Source organism: Dermochelys coriacea, chromosome 1 (genome assembly GCF_009764565.3).
Source record: "Dermochelys coriacea isolate rDerCor1 chromosome 1, rDerCor1.pri.v4, whole genome shotgun sequence".
NCBI lineage: Eukaryota > Metazoa > Chordata > Testudines > Dermochelyidae > Dermochelys > Dermochelys coriacea.
Window position 1 is genome coordinate 350,160,719 of NC_050068.2, and position 18,936 is coordinate 350,179,654.

Consider the following 18,936-nt stretch of genomic DNA (forward strand, 5'->3'; position numbering starts at 1 on the left):
CTTCATCGGATGCATTTGGTTTTTTTTTTTCCACCAAATGCATCCGATGAAGTGAGCTGTAGCTCACGAAAGCTTATGCTCTAATAAATTTGTTAGTCTCTAAGGTGCCACAAGTACTCCTTTTCTTTTTGCGAATACAGACTAACACGGCTGCTACTCTGAAACCTCTTGAGAGGCTTTCATTTTCACAGCCTCCCGTGTCCCCTTCCCTTTAGCTGGGGAGAGTTTTAGAAGGAAACCCCCCCCCTTGTTTGACCAGCCCTTAGGTGGTACCAAAGATGGGGGTAACTGTCCTTTGGGGGAGAAGAGAAGTTCTATCCACTGAGATGGGCTGGCGCTCGGGTGATCAGATGTCCTGATTTTTATAGGGACGGTCCTAATATTTGGGGCTTTGTCTTATACAGGCGTCTGTTACCCTCACCCCTATCCTGATTTGTCAGACTTGCTATCTGCTCCCCCTACTTGGAGCGGTTGTTTCTGCTTTTTAATGTCTGGTCCTGTTTCATCCCAGGTGGTGGTTGGGATTCAGCTGGAGCCGGTAAGGGTGGCTATGTCATTTGGGTCCCTCTCTCTGACCTGGCCTGGTCAGGACATTCGTTAGGATTGGCACTAAGGTCAGGGGTCCCAGGAGCTGGGGTCAGGGGGTGGCTGCCAGGATGGTGACACTTGTGTGTCTGTCCTTCTGTTTGTTCTTTTCCCCAGAGTCTCTCTCTTTAAAGACCCCAGAAGGGAGTGGTGGGTGGAACAGCCCATCCCCGCATTATTCTGTCCACTAATTAGGCCTAATATCCGATACACCATCTTCAGTTCGTTAATTTCTGGTTCCACATCTTCTGTTTTTAACCAGCATCATTTCAACAGTCCTGGGATTACAGCGACATGGGTATACACTAATCCAGTTTCTCTGTCTGGATTTCTTGCACCTGTTCCCATCCACGGTGGTTGTTTTATACCATGGTGATGTTCGATGACTGTATGCTCATGGTGTGTGTGTATGTGTGTGTGTATATGGGTGTGTAAACTCCAATGTATTAAGTGCAAGGGAGGTCACAGCTGTGTGCCCAGAGCTGGGGATTGCAAGGTGGGGCCTGGACTTTGGGTGAGTGATTAAAATACACATGGAGCAGCCTGTGAAGAGCCCCACAGGGACCAAGGGCTGTGTGGAGGTGCAGTCAGCACCCACCAGGGAGCTGTGCCAGGTGGGGGAAGGGGTTCCCCATTGTGTGGACTGGAGGGAAGAGCTCTCCCCAGGCCCTGGGCTAGGTGGAGCCCTCCCCCCCCCCGGTGGGTATCTGTCGCTCTCCTCCCCAGGGGACGGGATGCCGTTCCTGTGTCAGGGCTTTTGCCAAGCTGCCTGAGGGCATGGGAGCAGCAGACCAGGCGGGGCTCCTCTCCCAGATCTACAGGAGACACGTGCTTGGTGTGTCACCCCACGCCCTGCCGGCGCCATGTGGCCTGACCAGCCCGGCGACTCGCCCGGCTCGGGCAAGCTGCAGCAAGCAGAGAGCCTCCCTGCCCAGCCCAGAGACCCTCCCGCTCTGCAAATACCAGGGTGTTGTGGGCCCCCCATAGGGCATCATCCTCCCTCAGGACATGGTCTACTCCTCCCGGAGCGATAGGTGTGCAGCCCCCTCCATGACTGTCTCCTCTCCAGGCTTGGGGCTGTTCAATGCTCCCCCCATCCACCCTCCAAGCTTCGATGGGCCTGAGGGCAGTGCGCTGTGTGCCCCACACCCGGTGACCTGCTCCCATCGGTGTAGATTGCACAGGGCTGCAGGGCTGGGCTTGGCACTCACCTCAGAGAGAGTGAAGGAAACGCTGAGGACTGGCAGCAAATGGGGAGAGTCGGGAGCTGTGCAGCACGGCAAGGAGATCCCTTCCTCCTAGGCCCCACCGGCACCGCCCTGCCCACGTGGGCTGGGCTTTCTTCTCTCCTTTCCCCTGGCTTTTTTGAAATCCTCTCTCCGAAGAAGCTTCGAGGGGAGGAAAAGTCCTGCTGCGTCTCCTCCATTTCCAGCACCTGAATCCCTCCTCCTGGCATCGCCGTTGTCCCAGAGCTGAGAGGAACCTGGCCACCGCATCAGCCACGCTGTAGCCAGTGTCTGCCAGTTGGCAGCTGTGAAGCCAGGGAGAGGGCAGGGGGAGCTCATGCAGAGTGTGGGGTTTGTTTGTTTGTGTGTGTGTGTAGGACCTACAAAAACAGTCCTTTTTTTTCCCCTTGGCAATAACAGGACTTGTTTTGTCTGTGAGAAGGTTCATAGATTCCAGGAGTTGAAGGTCAGAAGGAACCACGTTACCTCACCTAGCCCGTCCTGTATCACGGGCCATTACATTTCACCCCGTTACCCCTGTTTTAAGTCCAATAACTTGTGTTTGGCTAAAGCAAATTTTCCAGACAGGCTGCCAGGCTGGATCTGAGGACGCCAAGCGATGGAGAATCTTCCACATCCTTTGGTAGTTTGTGCCAGTGGTGAACCACCTTCCCTGGTCACAATTTGTACCTGATTTTAATTTGTCTGGCTTCAGCTTCCAGCCGGTGGTTCTTGCCCTGTCTGTCTTCAGGAGAACCTGGTATTTTCTCCCTTTGCAGGCACTCACACTGTAAATCGAGTCACCTCTAAATCTTCTTTGATAAGATAAATAGATTGACAGTCTCTTGCTGTCAGGCATTTTCTCCAGCCCTGCAATTGTTTCTGTGGCTCTTTTCTGCACCCTCTGCGAGTTTCAACTACCTTTTTAAAACGCGGCCCCCAGAACTGGGCTCAGTATCCCAGGCGTGGTCTCACCAAGGCCGGGTAGAGCAGTAAAATCACCCCGCTGCTCCTAGGCACCGCTCCCATTTATACATCCCAGAATCTCATTTGCCTTTTTGTTGCCACAACATCGCCCTGGGAGCTCATGTTGAGCTGCTTAGCAACTGTGACCCCAGAGTCTCTGCTTTCGAGGATCCAGGCCCCCATTCGCGTCTTGTGTTCCTTGTTCCTAGAGGTGTAACTTGTACAAACGTTTTGTTTGCCTGGGCCCAGCTTTCCCAAGCGATCCAGATCGCTCGTCTGACTTCAGGGCCCCGCTGGGAACCCTCCCATCCGGTGTTGGCTCCCTGTTGACAGCTCTTGTCTGAGATCTGTCAGCTGGCCAGGCCCTAATCCAGTGTGCTCTGTAATGCAGGGCTAGCTTGGGGACCTCGGGGTCACAGCCAGGCAGCCTCGTAGCAACCTGCTGGTATGTCGGGCCGTGGGCGGCTGGTGCTGGGGTTGTTGCCGCAGGCCTGTTTCGAAAGGCCTAGCAGCTGGCTCTCAGGGTTTGCTTTTTCCCTCTGCGTCCCCAGCAACAAGGCCGTGTGCGTGCCCCGTGGTGCCCTGCAGGGGAGGCCAAAAGAGGAAGCAGGACTGGAAGGAGAAGCTGTAGAGTCCAAGTGCCCGGGCACTGGGAGAGAGGTGGTATGGAGCCTGTCCCTGGCAGAGCCCTGGGGCTCATATAGCTCAGCAACCCCTGCTCCCGCCCCAGGGTGAGCCCCCTGCTCCTGGGAGCCAGCAGCCCCACCCCATGCACTGGGGGAGCCTCCATGGCACCTACCCCAACCGGGACCCCCCCAACATAAGCCAAGAAGGAGACCCCACCCTGCAGTACCATTGAGAGCTCCCCATCCCAGCTGATCCTTGCCCCAAATATAATTTGAGCCAGGGCGCCCCTCAGCCAGGATGCCCCTTCCCCCACCACATGGACTGGGGCCTGGATCCCCCATCCCCTCCGGCACACCTTGCCCCCACCCCAGGAGGTGTCCCAGCTGGCCAGGATCACACCAGGGAGGTGTGAGTGGAGGCCCTGGCAGCAGGGGAGAAGCGAACAAGCAGGTCCCGTCACCTAGAGGCAGCAGCCGCTGGCCTGCATTTGGGATGGGATGGCTGGAGCGGCAGTCACCTTGGGAGAAGTGGGGCATCCCAGAGGAGTGGGGGAGGGGATGGGGGCTCTGGGCTCACGGGAGAAAGGGACATCTCGGTTCACACTGTGTGTGTGCAGGAGGGGCAGGAGTTTTGGGGGACTCTGGGGGTGGGGAATGGGCCCCTCACCTCTAGGGCACTGCCCTGAATCCAGCTTTGCTTGGCAGTAACTGGAAGGCAGCAGGTGCTGGCAGGTTGGCTGCCTACATGAGATGAATTTGTTGGGTCTCTGCCCAGTTCCTAATGAGCAGGTGTCTGCATCAGAAAAAGTCCCTGTAGATGACACCAGCTGGCCCCCTCCTTGGCAGTCCCAGCAGAGAGGCCGAGGACTTGATGGACCTGGAGACCGACCTCCGTGTGCTTTCCCTGCCCTATCCCAAAAGTGGCTGTCCACGTGGGGAATAACCGGCTAGATGTTAGCACTGCTGAAAAGGAGCTGGGGGCTACAGTTGATCACACATTGAATATGAGTCAGCAACATGAGGCAGGTGTGAAAAAGGCTAATATCCTTCTGGGGCGTGTTAACCGTCGTATGTCAGACATGGGCAGCAACTGTCCTGCTCTGCTCGGCACTGGCGAGGCCTCCGCTGAAGTCCTGTGTCCAGTGCTGGGCGTCGCTCTCCTCTGGATTCTCTCCACTTTGTCCACATCCTTCCTGAAGTGCAACAGAAAACCTGACCTGTGAGGAGAGGTTAAAACATGGGGCATGTTTCGTCTTGAGAAAAGAAGCCTGAGGGGGACCTGAGAACAGTCTTCACATCTTTTATGGGCTGTTATAAAGAGGGCGGGGATTACTTGTTCTCCATGTCCACTGATGGTAGGACAAGCAGTAAGGGCTTAATCTGCAGCAGGGCAGACTTGGGTTCGATATTAGGAAGAACTTTCTACCTCTCAGGGTAGTGAAGTTCTGGAACAGGCTTGCAAGGGAGGTGGTGGAATCCCCATCACTGGAGGTTTTTAGGGACAGGCTAGTGACCCACCAGCCTTGCTCAATAATTAAGACTGATGTGTTCTTTCTAGGGAGAGTTGTATTTCTGATGGGGGAGGAGGAGGCTTTAATTACCACTGTGGACCAAAGTGGTTGTAATAGACTAAAATGGACCCTGGCATTCATGACCAATCATTGAGGAGATTAGAGGACTCGCGCATTAGATCTCTCAGAGACATAATTATTAAGTCTGAGAATTGCTCTCAAATTTGAATAATACGAGCTGCTGGTGAAGTCTGTACAACCACTTGTCTCTAGACAAGATGACTTTGGTTTTAGATATTCTAAATGCTTCCAGAGATTGCGCACTTGGTTTGATGCGGACGGTGAAGGAAAAGTCTGTTCTCGTGTGTGTAGCTAGTAGGATAAGATGAAATCCCTCTCCTCATTTATTTCAGGATGTGGTAGAGGCCAGAAGAAGATATAAAGGTTTATTATATGAAACACCTCCCAAGAATATCTTAGATCCTTGTGGAAGGATTTTGAAGCAGAAGCGAAACCTAAAAATTCTTCCCCATTTTGGAAGATGGCAGCTTTAGTGCTGGTAGATATGCTCCAGTTGAGGAGCCTCATATTCATGATGAAGCCCAGGTAGTACACTTTGGCCAAGGCCTTAGTGATTCCCCTCAACCAATTTTACATCTACTTCTGCCATAGCTGGTGCAATGAGGAATCCTCTCTTGGGTTTACCACTCCAGCCTTCCAAAATGGACAGTGAATTGCAGTCATTTATTTTAGCCCAACAATGGACAAAAGCTTCAGGGGAAGGTTTTCTCCTGATGGAAGTTTTTCAGGAGAATCTTAATTGGTTCTCCTCAGTCTTTGGCTACATTATTTACCATCATTAACCATATTGGATGGGTTCCGTCTGGCTGGCTGGATATCCAGTCTTGTCGTTCCTATTTTTAAAATAGGGCTAGAAAGAATACTGCTTCATATAGAGTTATTAGCTGGTTATACGTCAGAGAAAATGTACTCCAGATGTTTAATATCTCAACTTGAAATAGGGGCTTTCAAGGCTAATTTATTACAGGCAGAGCAGTCCAGTTTTAGGGTGGGTAGGGCCACAATTGATAATTGCTTTATTTTATCCTATATGATTTATAAATATATGGAGGTTAAGGGTGCTACAGTGTATGTTGCTTTCTTAGATCTAAAGGTGGCATTTGGTTCTATTGATCAAGGCAAACTTTGGGTGACATTAAGAAGGATGGGGAACAATCATAGAATATCAGGGTTGGAAGGGACCTCAGGAGATCATCTAATCCAACCCCCTGCTGAAAGCAGGACCAATCCCCAACTAAATCATCCCAGCCAGGGCTTTGTCAAGCCTGACCTTAAAAACCTCAAAGGAAGGAGATTCCACCACCTCCCTAGGTAATGCATTCCAGTGTTTCACCACCCTCCTAGTTTTTCCTAATATCCAACCTAAACCTCCTCCACTGCAACTTGAGACCATTACTCCTTGTTCTATCATCTGCTACCACTGAGAACAGTCTAGTTCCATCCTCTTTGGGACCCCCTTTCAGGTAGTTGAAAGCAGCTAGCAAATCCCCCCTCATTCTTCTCTTCTGCAGACTAAACAATCCCAGTTCCCTCAGTCTCTCCTCATAAGTCATGTGTTCCAGTCCCCTAATCATTTTTGTTGCTCTCCGCTGGATGTTTTCCAGTTTTTCCACATTCTTCTTGTAGTGTGGGACCTAAAACTGGACACAGTACTCCAGATGAGGCCTCACCAATGTCAAACAGAGGGGAACGATCACGTCCCTCAATCTGCTGGCAATGCCCCTACTTATACAGCCCAAAATGCCATTAGCCTTCTTGGCAACAAGGCACACTGTTGACTCATAATCTTGTTGAATCAGAATCTTCTATGTGACTTCTGCTCTACAGTAAATTTTACAGTACAGTAAATATACAGTACAGTAAATACAGTAAGTCCTACATGAAGTAAATAACTAATTGTCAATTATTTAAATATGTCTTAAAACCTGCACTAGAACATCATATGATCCCACTTTACTAGGTATATCTTACCTTCCTTCAAAAACATGATTCAGCATTTTGCAGGCACTTTCAGCCACTTCAGGGGAGCCTGAATGTTTCTTCATTATGTCCAATGCATTAATGTGTATTCCTTTTGCCAACAGAACCTTTCTAATATTTACATTACAATCTGAGACTTTCAACTCGTTTGGAGTCTCTGGCCCAGGGCAATATGGCTATCAGGGTCAGAACTAAAATTAACATTTCCCCTGTTTCTAGGGGGGTATGCCCAGCATGCCTTCTAGCTCCTCCTCTTTTTAATTTACATATTAATGAAGTGGTGGATGTTTTAACGGAAGATAATTTTTCTCTGCCACAAATTAAAGGTAGACCTATCCCAGAGTCATTATATGCTGATGATGGGGTTATTTTATCACTAACTCCGCCAGTTATTTTCTCATTTTCCCTCTCATGGTAACTCTCACTGTAACTTAATTATAAGATCAAGGTCATGATTTTGGGGAAGAACCCCTCTGCAAATTGAGTGGAAGCTAGGAAGGCCACCCTGTGGAATAAGTCTCTGCTTTTACTTAGTTAGGGATAAAGTTTTATTATTCGGACCACTGGTCCCCTTATCATAAAGACTTAAACCAAAAGGCCCTTAGATCTGCTCTGTTTTACACACTCATATGGTGGGAACAGAGTTGCCCCCGGCACTAAGAATTTTTAATGCAAAAATAATATTCCAGGTCATCTATGGGGTTGAAATTTGATTAAGGGGACAAATTTTGGCCTTAGTGATTGTTCAAAATATTTTTTTGAGGAGACTTTTATTTCTCCCAAAGTCTACCCCTGCCTTGTTTTTACATGCCAAGTTGGGTGTTCTTTCTGTAAGTACTAGAGCTTGCATTGCTTTTCTTATATTTTGGTTTAAAATCTGTCTCCTTCCAGATTATAAATTGCCCCTTCTTTGCCTCCAGGAGATGGAGGAACAACCCATGTGCTCCTTATTTCCATGGTATAACACTTGCCAATTTATCATAGCTATGTTGGGTTTTTCTGCTACTCACTTTATTGTCAATATCTTTTAATTGATATAATCAGCTACTCAAACAGAACATGACAGCCCATACCCAAGAAGAACATCTGGCAATGACTCATGATTCCAAGTTTGCTTTTGGTTTTCTCCTTTGAAGATGGCCTATGTCTTTGAACTATATTTGAATGAGTTCTCAAACCCCCTGACATTTTAATGGATCATATACATCAGTGTTTCTCACTGACTGGTTTGTGGACCGGCTCCCGTCCCTGAGATCCCCCTGACACAGTTTAGGAAGGGAGCAAGCCAGTCTATGGTATCGAAAAGGTTGAGAAACATGGATATAGATGTGGTTACTTTAGATTTGTAGGTTTGTCTTTTTGTATTCGCAGCAAACGTGTCATAGGTAAGGCTACGATTTAGTCACGGAGGTTGCGGAAGTCATGGAATCCATGACTTCCAGTGACCTCTGGGACTTCAGCCCGCAGTGGTGGGGAGCTGCAGGGTCCCCCGCTGCCCATGCGGGCAGGGAGCTTTAAGGTACCCCCATCACCTCTAGTGGCCACCGGAGCTCCAAGCTTGCTGCAGACGGTGGGGGTACCCTACAGCTACTGGATGCCGCTGGTAGTGGGGGAACTCCTGAGCTCCAGGCTGCTGCGGGCTCCCAGAGTATGGGCAGCGGGGGCACCCCAGAGCTCCTGGCTGCTGCAGGCGGCAGGGGCCCCAGCAGCTCCCAGCCATGGACAATGGGGGAACCTGGAGTGCCAACACGCAATCCGTGGTGGGAGCTCCTAGCGGCCATGCAGCTGCCCCATTGCAGGTCATTTTGTCATGGATATTTTTAGTAAAAATCAGGGGCAGGTCATGGCTTCCGTGAATTTTTGTTTATTGCCCATGACCTGTCCGTGACTTTTACTAAAAATATCGGGGACAAAATCTTCGCCTTAGTCACAGGGCAATGTAATAAAATTTAATTGAATAAAGAAAAAAGACCAGGCTGGACAAACCCCCATCAGGGATGGTCCAGGTTTACTTGGTCCTGCCTCAGCGCAGGGGGCTGGATTTGGTGACCTCTCAAGGTCCCTTCCAGCCTGACAGATCTGGGGGTCTGTGAAAAATGGGGAAGGGTGGACTCTGCCTCCCCCCCACTATTATCCCTGCCCTTCCCCCTCCCCTCATTCCTTCCCCCTTAACTCTGCCCTCTCCCCTGGGTACCTGGCCCTGTAACAGACTCTCCCTCTCTCTCAGTCTGCAGGCTAGTGGCTGGCGTGGCCCTGCGGGCCCTGAGTCGCCATGAACGCGCATCCCCGTCGCATCCGCCTGAAGCCCTGGCTCATCGCCCAAGTGAACAGCAACCAGTACCCAGGCCTGCAGTGGGTGAACCCCGAGAGCAAGCTCTTCTGCATCCCCTGGCGCCATGCCACCCGGCATGTCCCCACACAGGATGACGAGAACACCGTGTTCAAGGTGACCACCCAGGGGGCCCATGGGACGCCAGGCTGGGCTGGGGGTACCCTTTGGGGCACATGACACCCCAGCTGACATGTAAGGAACGGGGTTGACTGGTCATGCGCGCAATGCGACATGACCCCAACTGGGACTCCCAGAAGCTGCTGCACTGGGGCAGGCCATGGGTCCCTCTGCCACCTTGGGATGGGAGGCTCACGGGATGGCATAACCCCCTGGTGTCCTAGAATGCACCCTGCTAGCTGCACGGGACTAGCCACCAGGCCGCTCAGTTAGCTGCGTCTTGAGGTGTTTGAAAAGGCCTGTTCCCCCCTGTGAAACGGGGCCGATCGTACCTGCCTCAAAGCTGGAGGCGTGATGTCCACACCCCTTTTGGAACTGCTCTGTGGACGCAGCTGCGGAGGGGTGATGTGCTGTGGTCGGCCAGGCCCGGAAGCCCGTGGCATTTTATGCCAGCCGGTGTCACTGCAGAAGCTGAACCAGGCTCTGGCCCTGGTCCTGGCCCGCCAGTGAATTACATGTTGTGTCAGGAGAGCATCTCCGAGCTGTCTTCTCCCCGGGCCACCCCCTGGCTGCCCCTTGTCACCGCTCAGCTGCAGAGCAGCTCAGGAATGAAACTTTCATCAACTGACTATACAGGCGACAGCTTGGATTTCCTGGGCTCCTAACACTGGGGCTGGGCTGGGGCTTGACCTATGTCTGTGACCGTCCCTCTCCCCCATGAATCCCAACCTCCTAGGCCTGGGCCAAGGAGACTGGCAAGTACAACGAAGGTGTAGATGAGCCGGACCCAGCCAAGTGGAAAGCCAACCTGCGCTGTGCCCTCAACAAGAGCCGCGAGTTCAAGCTGATCTATGATGGCACCAAGGACACGCCCATGCAGCCCTACAAGATCTACGAGGTGTGCGAGGGCCACCAGCCCAACGGAGGTACCAGCAGCCCGGGCAAGGGGGATCCAGGGGATAGAGTGTACTCAGACTGTCAGAAAGCCCCTCGCCAAAGGCTCTTGAGCAAAGTAAGCTGTTGTAGGATAGGAGGGAAGGTCCTCTCATGGATTGGTAACTGGTTAAAAGATAGGAAATGAAGGGTAGGAATAAATGGTCAGTTTTCAGAATGGAGAGAGGTCAATAGTGGTGTCCCCCAGGGGTCTGTTCTGGGGCCAGGACTATTCAACATATTCATAAATGATCTGGAAAAAGGTAAACAATGAGGTGGAAGAATTTGAAGATGATACAAAACTACTCAAGATAGTTAAGTCCCAAGTAGACTGCAAAGAGTGCAAAAGGATCTCACAAAACTGGGTGACTTGGCAACACGATGGCAGATGAAATGTAATGTTGATAAATGCAAAGTGATGCACATTGGAAAACATAATCCCAACTATACATATACAATGATGGGGTCTAAATTAGCTGTTACCACTCAAGAAAGATCTTGGAGTCACTGTGGAGAGTTCTCTGAAAACACCCGCTCAGTGGGCAGCGGCAGCCAAAACAGCGAACAGAATGTTAGGAACCATTAAGAAAAGGATAGAGAATAAGACAGAAAATATCATATTGCCTCTGTATAAATCCCTGGTGCGCCCACATCTTGAATACTGCGCGCAGATGTGGTCGCCCCAGCTCCAAAAAGGTCTATTGGAATTGGAAAAGTTTCAGAAAAGGGCAACAAAAATGATTAGGGGCACGGAACAGCTTCCGTAGGAGCAGAGATTAATAAGACTGGGACTTTTCATCTTGGAAAAGAGACGACTAAGGGGGGATATGATCGAGGTCTATAAAATCATGACTGGTGTGGAGAAAGTAAATAAGGACGTGTTATTTACTCCTTCTCATAACACAAGAACTAGGCGTCACCAAATGAAATTAATAGGCAGCAGGTTTAAAACAAACAAAAGGAAGTATTTCTTCGCACAACTCACAGTCAACCTGTGGAACTCCTTGCCAGAGGATGTTGTGAAGGCCAAGACTATAACAGGGTTCAAAAAAGAACTAGATAAATTCATGGAGGATAGGTCCATCAATGGCTATTAGCCAGGATAGACAGGGATGGTGTCCCTAGCCTCTGTTTGCCAGAAGCTGGGAATGGGCGACAGGGGATGGATCACTTGAGGATTCCCTGTTCTGTTCATTCCCTCTGGGGCACCTGGCATTGGCCACTGTCGGTAGACAGGATACTGGGCTAGATGGACCTTTGGTCTGACCAGTATGGCTGCCCTTATGGTAAGGGAGGACTGGGCTGGGGGAGGAGGGGAACTGGGGGACAAGCAGGGTGCCTGGAAAGGAGGCTGCTGGGAGAAATGAGGGTTGGGGTCCTCTTTTCTGAGGGGGGGCAGGGAGGATAACACACACATCCCCGCCGCCTGGGCTTCTCTGGCCTATTTCCTATCTTCGGCAGCCCCATCTCAGAGCTGTTGAGGATAGGCAGGTGCTGCCTGGTGAGCCCCCCAGGGCTTGGGGGGGCTGCCTGTGCCCCTACCCAACAAACACCCCACAAACAGGCCCCACGACACCTCCAGCTCCCTCCAAAAACCAGGCCCCAAGACTCACTGCCCCTGCAACATAGCTACCAGGCCCTGTGACCCCCCCTACCCTCACCTCACCCAGCTACCAGACCCCATGACACCCCATTCAGCAAACTCACCCTGCAAACAGGCCTTGTGACCCATCCCTGACAACCCAGCAAACAGGCCCTGTTACACCCTAACCCCACCCAGCAAACAGGCCCTGTGACACCCCCCACCCCGCAACCCAGCTAACAGGCCCCATGACTCCCCACCACACCCGGCTAACAGCCCACGTGACCCCCCCACATGGGGGACTAGGTATCTGGTTTTCGACGAGAGCGCCCGGTCGAAAAGGGGCTCTGGTGGCTCCGGTCAGCACTACCGACTGGGCCGTTAAAAGTCCGCTCGGCGGTGTAGTAGAGCTAAGGCAGGCTGGTCCTTACCTGTCCTGGGTCCGCGCTGCACCCTGGAAGCGTCCAGCAAGTCCGGCTCCTAGGCGGGGGGACCACGGGCCTCCACGCGCTGCCCTCGCCCCGAGCACCGGCTCCGCACTCTCATTGGCCGGTGCGTGTGGGCGAGAGCAGCCCGTGGAGCCTCCTGGCCCGCCCATCTAGGGCCTGGACCTGCTGGCTGCTTTCAGGGTGCAGCACGGAGCTGGGACAGGCAGGGAGCCTGCCTTAGCGCTGCTGACTGGGAGCCGCCTGAGGTAAGCCCGTGCCCTGAGCCCCTGCCCTGAGCCTCCCTCAAACCTGGAGCCCCCTCCTATGCCCCAAAGCCCTCATCCCCAGCCCCACCCCAGAGCCCTCAGCCCCCTGCACCCCAAACCTCTCATCCCCAGAGCCTGCACTCCCAGCTGGAGCCCTCACCCCCACTGCACCCCAACTCCATGCCCCAGCCCTGAGCCTCTTCCCGCACCCTGAACCCCTCATTTCTGGCCCCACCCTGGAGCCTGCACCCCCTCCCACACCCCAACCCCTGCCTCAGCCCAGTGAAAGTGAGTGAGGGTGGGGGAGAACAAGCCACTGAGGGAGGGGGAATGTAGTGAGTGGAGGGTGGGGCCTCAGGGAAGGGGCGGGGCCTCATGGAAGGGGCGGGGCTAGGGTGTTTGGTTTTGTGTGACTAGAAAGTTGGCAACTCTACCTCCACACCCTCGCAGCACCCAGCTAACAGCTCCCAAGACTGCCCACCCAGCAAACCCGCCCTAAAAACAGACCCTCTGACCCACGTCCCACAACCCAGCTAACAGACCCCTTGACACCCCCAGCCCCTCCAAAAAACAGGACCCATGACCCATGCCCCGCAACCCAGCTAAGAGGTTCCATGACGCACCCCAGACACCCTCCCTGCACCCAGAAAACAGGCCCCATGATCCCTCCCAGCTAGCAGGCCCTGTGACTCCAGCCTCACCCCCAACTAACAGGCCCCATGACACACCCCCCTCCCCCACCAATGGGCCCCATGGGTTCCACGTGTGACTTGCTAACCACCCCTGTGTCTCCATTGCAGACTCGCTGGCCGGGGAGGATCACACCTGCTGCCTGGGCGAGGAGGAGGAGGAGGTGAGTGAGTGAGGGGGTTGGCGGAGCTGGCCAGCGCATGAGTGTGGGTGCAATAGGGCCAGGAGGCTACTAGCCATTACACACTTCGCAGGCTGCCAGAAAACCCGGGGCAGAGAGCTGCGCTCGCCCCACCTGCTGAACAGCACTGTGTCTGCTAGCCCACGGGCTGGCTGCTGAGCCCCTGGGGCGGGGGAATCCCTTTGGCTGCATGGGCTGACTGCCCTAGTGTTGCCAGGCGTCCGGTTTTCAACTGGAACCTGCAGTCGAAAAGGGACCCTGGCGGCTCCGGTCAGCACTGCTGACGGGGCTGTTAAAAGTCCGGTCGGCGGTGCTCTGGGGCTACGGCAGGCTCCCTGCCAGCCCCGGCTCCATGTGGCTCCCGGAAGCGGCTGCCATGTCCAGCTCCTAGGAGCAGGGGTGGCCAGGGAGGCTCTGCGCGCTGCCCCCACACCGAGGGCCGGCTTTGCAGCTTCCATGGGCCAGGAACCACAGCCAGTGGGAGCTGTGGGGGTGGCGCTTGCAGGGGTGGGCAGTGCGCAGACCCACCTGTCCACACTTTTGCCAAGGAGCCGGACATGCCGGCTGCTTCTGGGAGCTGCCTGAGGTCAGCGCCCCCTGGCTGGAGCCCATACCCCACACCCCTTCTTGCACCTTAACCCCCTGCCCCTGCCCCTGCCCCAGCCCTGAGCCCTCTCCTGGAGCTCGCACCCCCTCCTACATCCCAATCTCCTGCCCCAGCCCTGAACCCCCTCCCTCACCCAAACTCCCTCCTAGAGCCTGCATCCCAGCCCTGAGCCCCCTCCCGGAGCCCGCATCCCCTCCTGCACCCCAACACCCTATCCCAGGCCTGAGCCTCCTCCTGCACCCCAAACCCCTCATCCCTGGCCCCACCCCAGAGCCCGCACCCCCAGCCGGAACCCTCACCCCAACCCCCTTTCTCAGCCCGGTGAAAGTGAGTGAGGGTGGGGGAGAGCGAGCGATGGAGGGAGTGGGGGATGGAGGGAGCGGGGGCAGGGCAGGGGCGTTAGGTTTTGTGTGATTTGAAAGTTGGCAACCTTACTCTGCCCCCTCCCCTGGGTCTGTCACAGGCCCTTGGGTGCCCTCCCCGAGTAATCGAGCGCCTCCTGTCTCTCTCACAGCTGCAGAAAATGACGACACTGACCATAGCGGGTGAGTGCTGGGGGGGGGGGGGGGGCAGGCCGGGGTGCCTGGCAACTTGGGGATGGGGCTAGCAGGATTTGCAGGGCTGGTCTGCTCCCTCCATCTACTACGCCCCAGGGACTAAGCCAGTCTGCTGCCCGGTTAAACCCCGCCATCCCTTGGGTGCCCTGCAAGCTCAGATAGTGCCCCGGCTCTGCGAGAGGCTGGTGGGGCTGGTGCCAGGTGCCGGCGTGGCCTGAGGCCGGGGATGGTGATGGAGCAGGGCGACCTCATCCAGCTTGTGGGCCGGGACGCCAGCCAGGGCGTCTCTCGGCCTTGCCCCACCCATTGGCGGGGTCACTGTGGCCCAATTGCCCGGGGCCAGCACCCCTTGGTGCAGAGTCTCGTCACCCCTGAGCACCCCCCCTGCATTCCATGGGGCTCTGAGCCCCTCCCTCTCCCTACGCCGCCCTCCTGCCTGAGTCTGCCCCCTCCGCCCCTGCTTTGCCCGGACCCCCCCCCAAGGGGAAGGAGAAGGAGCTGCGGCTTGGTGTGGGGTCCTGCCGGCTCAGCCCCATGGGCTCCCCCTGCTCTGTGCCCAGAGCCGCCTGCAGCTGATCGGGGAAGGTGGGGCAGAAGAGAATGATGCACTCAGCAGCCACCAATGCCCCCCGCCCCCACTCCAACGGGAGCCTGAAAGCTGTGGGGAGAAACACGGGGTGGTCCCCCTCTTCCCCCAGTTGTGGGCTGAGTCTGTCCCCCAAGCAGACGGTCCCAGCTACCAAAGTGCCCCGGAGGCTTGGCTGGTACAGCAAGATCCCACTCCAGGTTGGGGGCTGCCCCTCTTTTACCCTCGATCCACCCTCCCGTGTGGGGCACGAAAGGACCAGCTCCCATCCGGAAGGGTGAGTTGTTTTTTCTCCTTTGCTCTCCGTTAGGGGGAGGGCCCTTGCACCAGGGTTGCTGGAGAGCAGGAGCTGTGTGCTGAGGGAGTCCCGGCCCGCTGGCCCGCCCCCAGGGCCTGGGTGTTGAGCGTCGTGGGCTGGAGCTGGGCATGGCTGGCGATGCCAGCGGCTGGCTTGGGCTGACGGGGGGATCCTGAGCCACTGTGTTTTGCTGTCTTGCAGATCGCAGCCAGGGTGTGGAGCCGCTCCCCTCCTACGTGTGGCCAAAGCAGGAAGTCCAGTATCCCAACGCCTGCGGGAATGGCTCCTTCCCCCCGCTGGGCACCCAGGAACTCCTCCACCCAGACGTGTCGGCGCCTCCACCACCCACCGCCGGCGCCTTCGCAGCCGGGGAGCTGCCCGCCCAGAACCCCGCCGGGGGCATGCCGCTGGGGGGGCCAGGCAGCCTGCAGAACCTGCCCCCCGTGGACGTGTCTCTGCAGCCCATGGAACAGTTCATCCCCGACCTGCTCATCAGCCCGCACATGCTGCCATGTAAGACCCCCCCCACCTGCCCGCTTTGCCCGGGACTGCCCTCCCCATCGGTGCTTCCTTGCCCTATCCCTTCTAGTCTGGGGCGCGGGCACCCGGCCTGCGAGCTCTCCAGGGCGCGGGCTGCATGCCGTTCCCTCCGGACAGCACCTAGCGCCATGCCCACGCTGGGGGGAGAGCCTGAGGGGAGGTAGCGGCCTGACGGTAGCACAGGATTATCAGGGCCCCGCCCCATTTCCCCGGCTAACGGGCTTGTCTCGCTCTTCCCGCGGCCAGTGACCGACTTGGAGATCAAGTTCCACTACCGCGGTCGGCAGGCCAGCTCCCTGACCATCAGCAACCCCCACGGGTGCCGGCTGTTCCACAGCAGCCTGGAGCCCACGCACGAGCAGGTGGAGCTCTTCGGGCCCGTGACGCTGGAGCAGGTGCGCTTCCCGAGCACCGAGCACATCCCCCACGAGAAGCAGCGCTTCTACACCCACCAGCTGCTGGACGTCATGGACCGGGGCCTCATCCTGGAGCTGCAGGGCCAAGACATCTACGCCGTCCGGCTGTGTCAGTGCAAGGTCTTCTGGACGGGGCCCTGTGCCGGCGAGCGGGCCGGCCCCAACCCCATCGAGCGCGAGAGGAAGATCAAACTCTTCAGCCTGGAGAGCTTCCTCAACGGTGAGCAGAGGGGCTGGGGGCCAGCCCTGCCCTCCGCATCCTGGTTCCCCCTTGCCCCCCAGCCCTGGCCTCCCCACGTGGCTTCTCTGCCCCTAGCTTTCCTGGCTGCCATTCCCCTAGGGGCCCCTCTCCTCTGGCCCTGGCCCCTCCCACGTGGCTGGGGGGGGGTGTCGCTAGATGCTGGGTGGGGGAGGGGATTGGAAATGCCACGGGGGCCCCGCCCCTCATGCTGTGTCTGCTCTGGGGCTCCCTAGGGCTCATCCTGTTCCAGAAGGGGCAGACCAGCACGCCGCCCCCCTTCGAAATCTTCCTCTGCTTCGGAGAGGAGTGGCCAGACCAGAAGCCAAAGGAGAAGAAACTTATCACTGTGCAGGTAAGGGGTCCCCCACCCGCTCTCGCCCTTGAGAGCAGGGCCTAGGGCCCAGCTGGGGTCCTGTCTGCTGGTTTGGCTCTGTTAAGGACCCTCTGCCCTCTCTCCGCTTGGCCTAGCCTGCAGCAGGACACGCCAGCCATGGAACCGTGGCCCTTCCAAGCTGGGGTGCCCGATGGTCCAGCGCCCCAGATCCCTGGGCAGGCTGCCTGGGCCCCTGGACTGCACTGAACTCCATGCACGCAGGCCAAGGCTAGAATGAGGACGCGCCAGCAGACCCATATGGGCCCCCAGCAACAGCCCAGAGAAGGCTGAGTGGTTGGGACCGGGGGATGCATGCAGCTTGCGAAGGGAGAGTTGAGGGCCAGGCGTGCGCACGATACCCTTCCTGAGCAGGGGGTCACCAGAGCATCTCGGGCTGGGAGCGGGGTGACCGATCAGTACTTGGACAGAAAACTCGGTCACCAGTTCCTCGCTGCTCCCTCATTCAGCAGGCCCTCTGGTCATGCCGACCGCTCCGCCACTCCCCTCCCCTCCCCTCCCCGGGCCAAGCTCAGAGATTTTCACACTGCCCGGGCTCTAATCGCAGCCCTGGCCTGCTGGGAGGGGTGGAGACGCAGCAGCAAGAGTAGGCTGTTACCCGGCAGGGTTCAGGCGGAGAGAAGGGAATGGGCTCAGAACAGGGCTGTAGCAAGGACTCCCGAGCCGGGGCAGGATGACTCAGCCCTGGATCCTTCCAGGAAGTTGGGGGGCAGACAAGGAGTTAAGGCGGGGAAGGGGCAGGGATGAGCAGGATGCAGAAGGGAGCGGGCTAGCTACGGCCTGCTGTTTGTCTGCCGCCCAGGTCGTGCCAGTGGCCGCCCGCATCCTGCTGGAGATGTTCTCTGGGGAGCTCTCCTGGTCGGCAGACAGCATCCGCCTGCAGATCTCCCATCCGGACCTGAAAGACAAGATGGTGGAGCAGTTCAAGGAACTGCATCAGCTCTGGCAAAACCAGCAGAGCCTGCAGGCCCCCCCAGCCTCGACCCTGGAGCCAGGCCCGGGCCCTTGGGCAATGCAGGCCAGCAGCATGCAGCAGTGAGGACGTGGGCACGTCGCAGACACTCACCCGCTTCCCCTCCCTCCTGATGGGTGCCCGTGTGAGCCTGGCTGTGCACACCAGCCCCGAGGAGGGGGAGATGAGGCAAACTGATCTCCGCTGCTTCAGCTACAGGGCGATGCTCCGCCGGATCCGTCAGCGCAGGCTGCCTGCCAACCTCCCAGCTACCAGCTGTGGACCCCAAAGGGGCAGGGGGGAGGGGGCCCTTCCTGCATGGGATGGATGGAGGCCGGCCCACACCATCGCCTGCTGGGAATACACTAGGCTGTGGGCCAGGCCCCACCTTGCCAGAGCACTGCAGGGACAGGCAATGCCTGCCATGGAGGAAAGAGACTGGGTTAGACCCACAGCCCTGGGCATTTATGGAAACTCTGCCTGGGGGGGTGGGCAGCAGGTGCTGGGGCCTGCTGAAAGGACAGAGGCGATGCTGCATTCACAGGGTCCGGGAGCTGGAGTCACGGCCCCGGGAGCTGGCCTGTCACAGAAATGCAGCAGGGGAAGTGCTCAGCTGTTAATAAAAGCAACCACTTGCCTGCGTGGCGCGTGTGAGGCTTCTTCTGAGGGGGGGCCGGGGAGTGGACAGCAAGGGAGCTGGCACGCTGAGCGTTCAGCGTAGGGAAAAGCACACGCTGAGCCGCCCAGCCCCGAGCTCCGGCGCTCACCTTAACGCGGCCCACGCCGCAGGGAAGAGGAGCTAGCGTGCAGCAAGCACAGGTGTAAGGGCCAGCCCGGGGCTTGG

The 18,936-nt window shown here is 56.5% G+C and overlaps 1 protein-coding gene across 5 annotated transcripts in view; it reads left to right on the plus strand.

Moving 5' to 3' along the window:
• Positions 1 to 18,734, plus strand: part of IRF5 (interferon regulatory factor 5) — a 56,907-nt gene extending 38,173 nt beyond the window's left edge. For 3 of the 5 annotated variants that reach the window (XM_043499705.1, XM_043499707.1, XM_043499701.1), the window contains exons 3-11: positions 9,203 to 9,421; positions 10,161 to 10,350; positions 13,434 to 13,486; positions 14,626 to 14,656; positions 15,754 to 16,065; positions 16,339 to 16,728; positions 16,983 to 17,101; positions 17,943 to 18,297; positions 18,329 to 18,734. In XM_043499705.1, coding sequence (XP_043355640.1) covers positions 9,248 to 9,421; positions 10,161 to 10,350; positions 13,434 to 13,486; positions 14,626 to 14,656; positions 15,754 to 16,065; positions 16,339 to 16,728; positions 16,983 to 17,101; positions 17,943 to 18,179 — 1,506 coding nt within the window. In that variant the 5' untranslated portion in view covers positions 9,203 to 9,247 and the 3' untranslated portion in view covers positions 18,180 to 18,297; positions 18,329 to 18,734. Of the gene's footprint in view, positions 1 to 9,202; positions 9,422 to 10,160; positions 10,351 to 13,433; positions 13,487 to 14,625; positions 14,657 to 15,753; positions 16,066 to 16,338; positions 16,729 to 16,982; positions 17,102 to 17,942; positions 18,298 to 18,328 lie in introns of those variants that run through there. The other 2 variants (XM_043499710.1, XM_043499716.1) reach the window with 2 other exon arrangements.
• Positions 18,735 to 18,936: the final 202 nt, after the last annotated feature.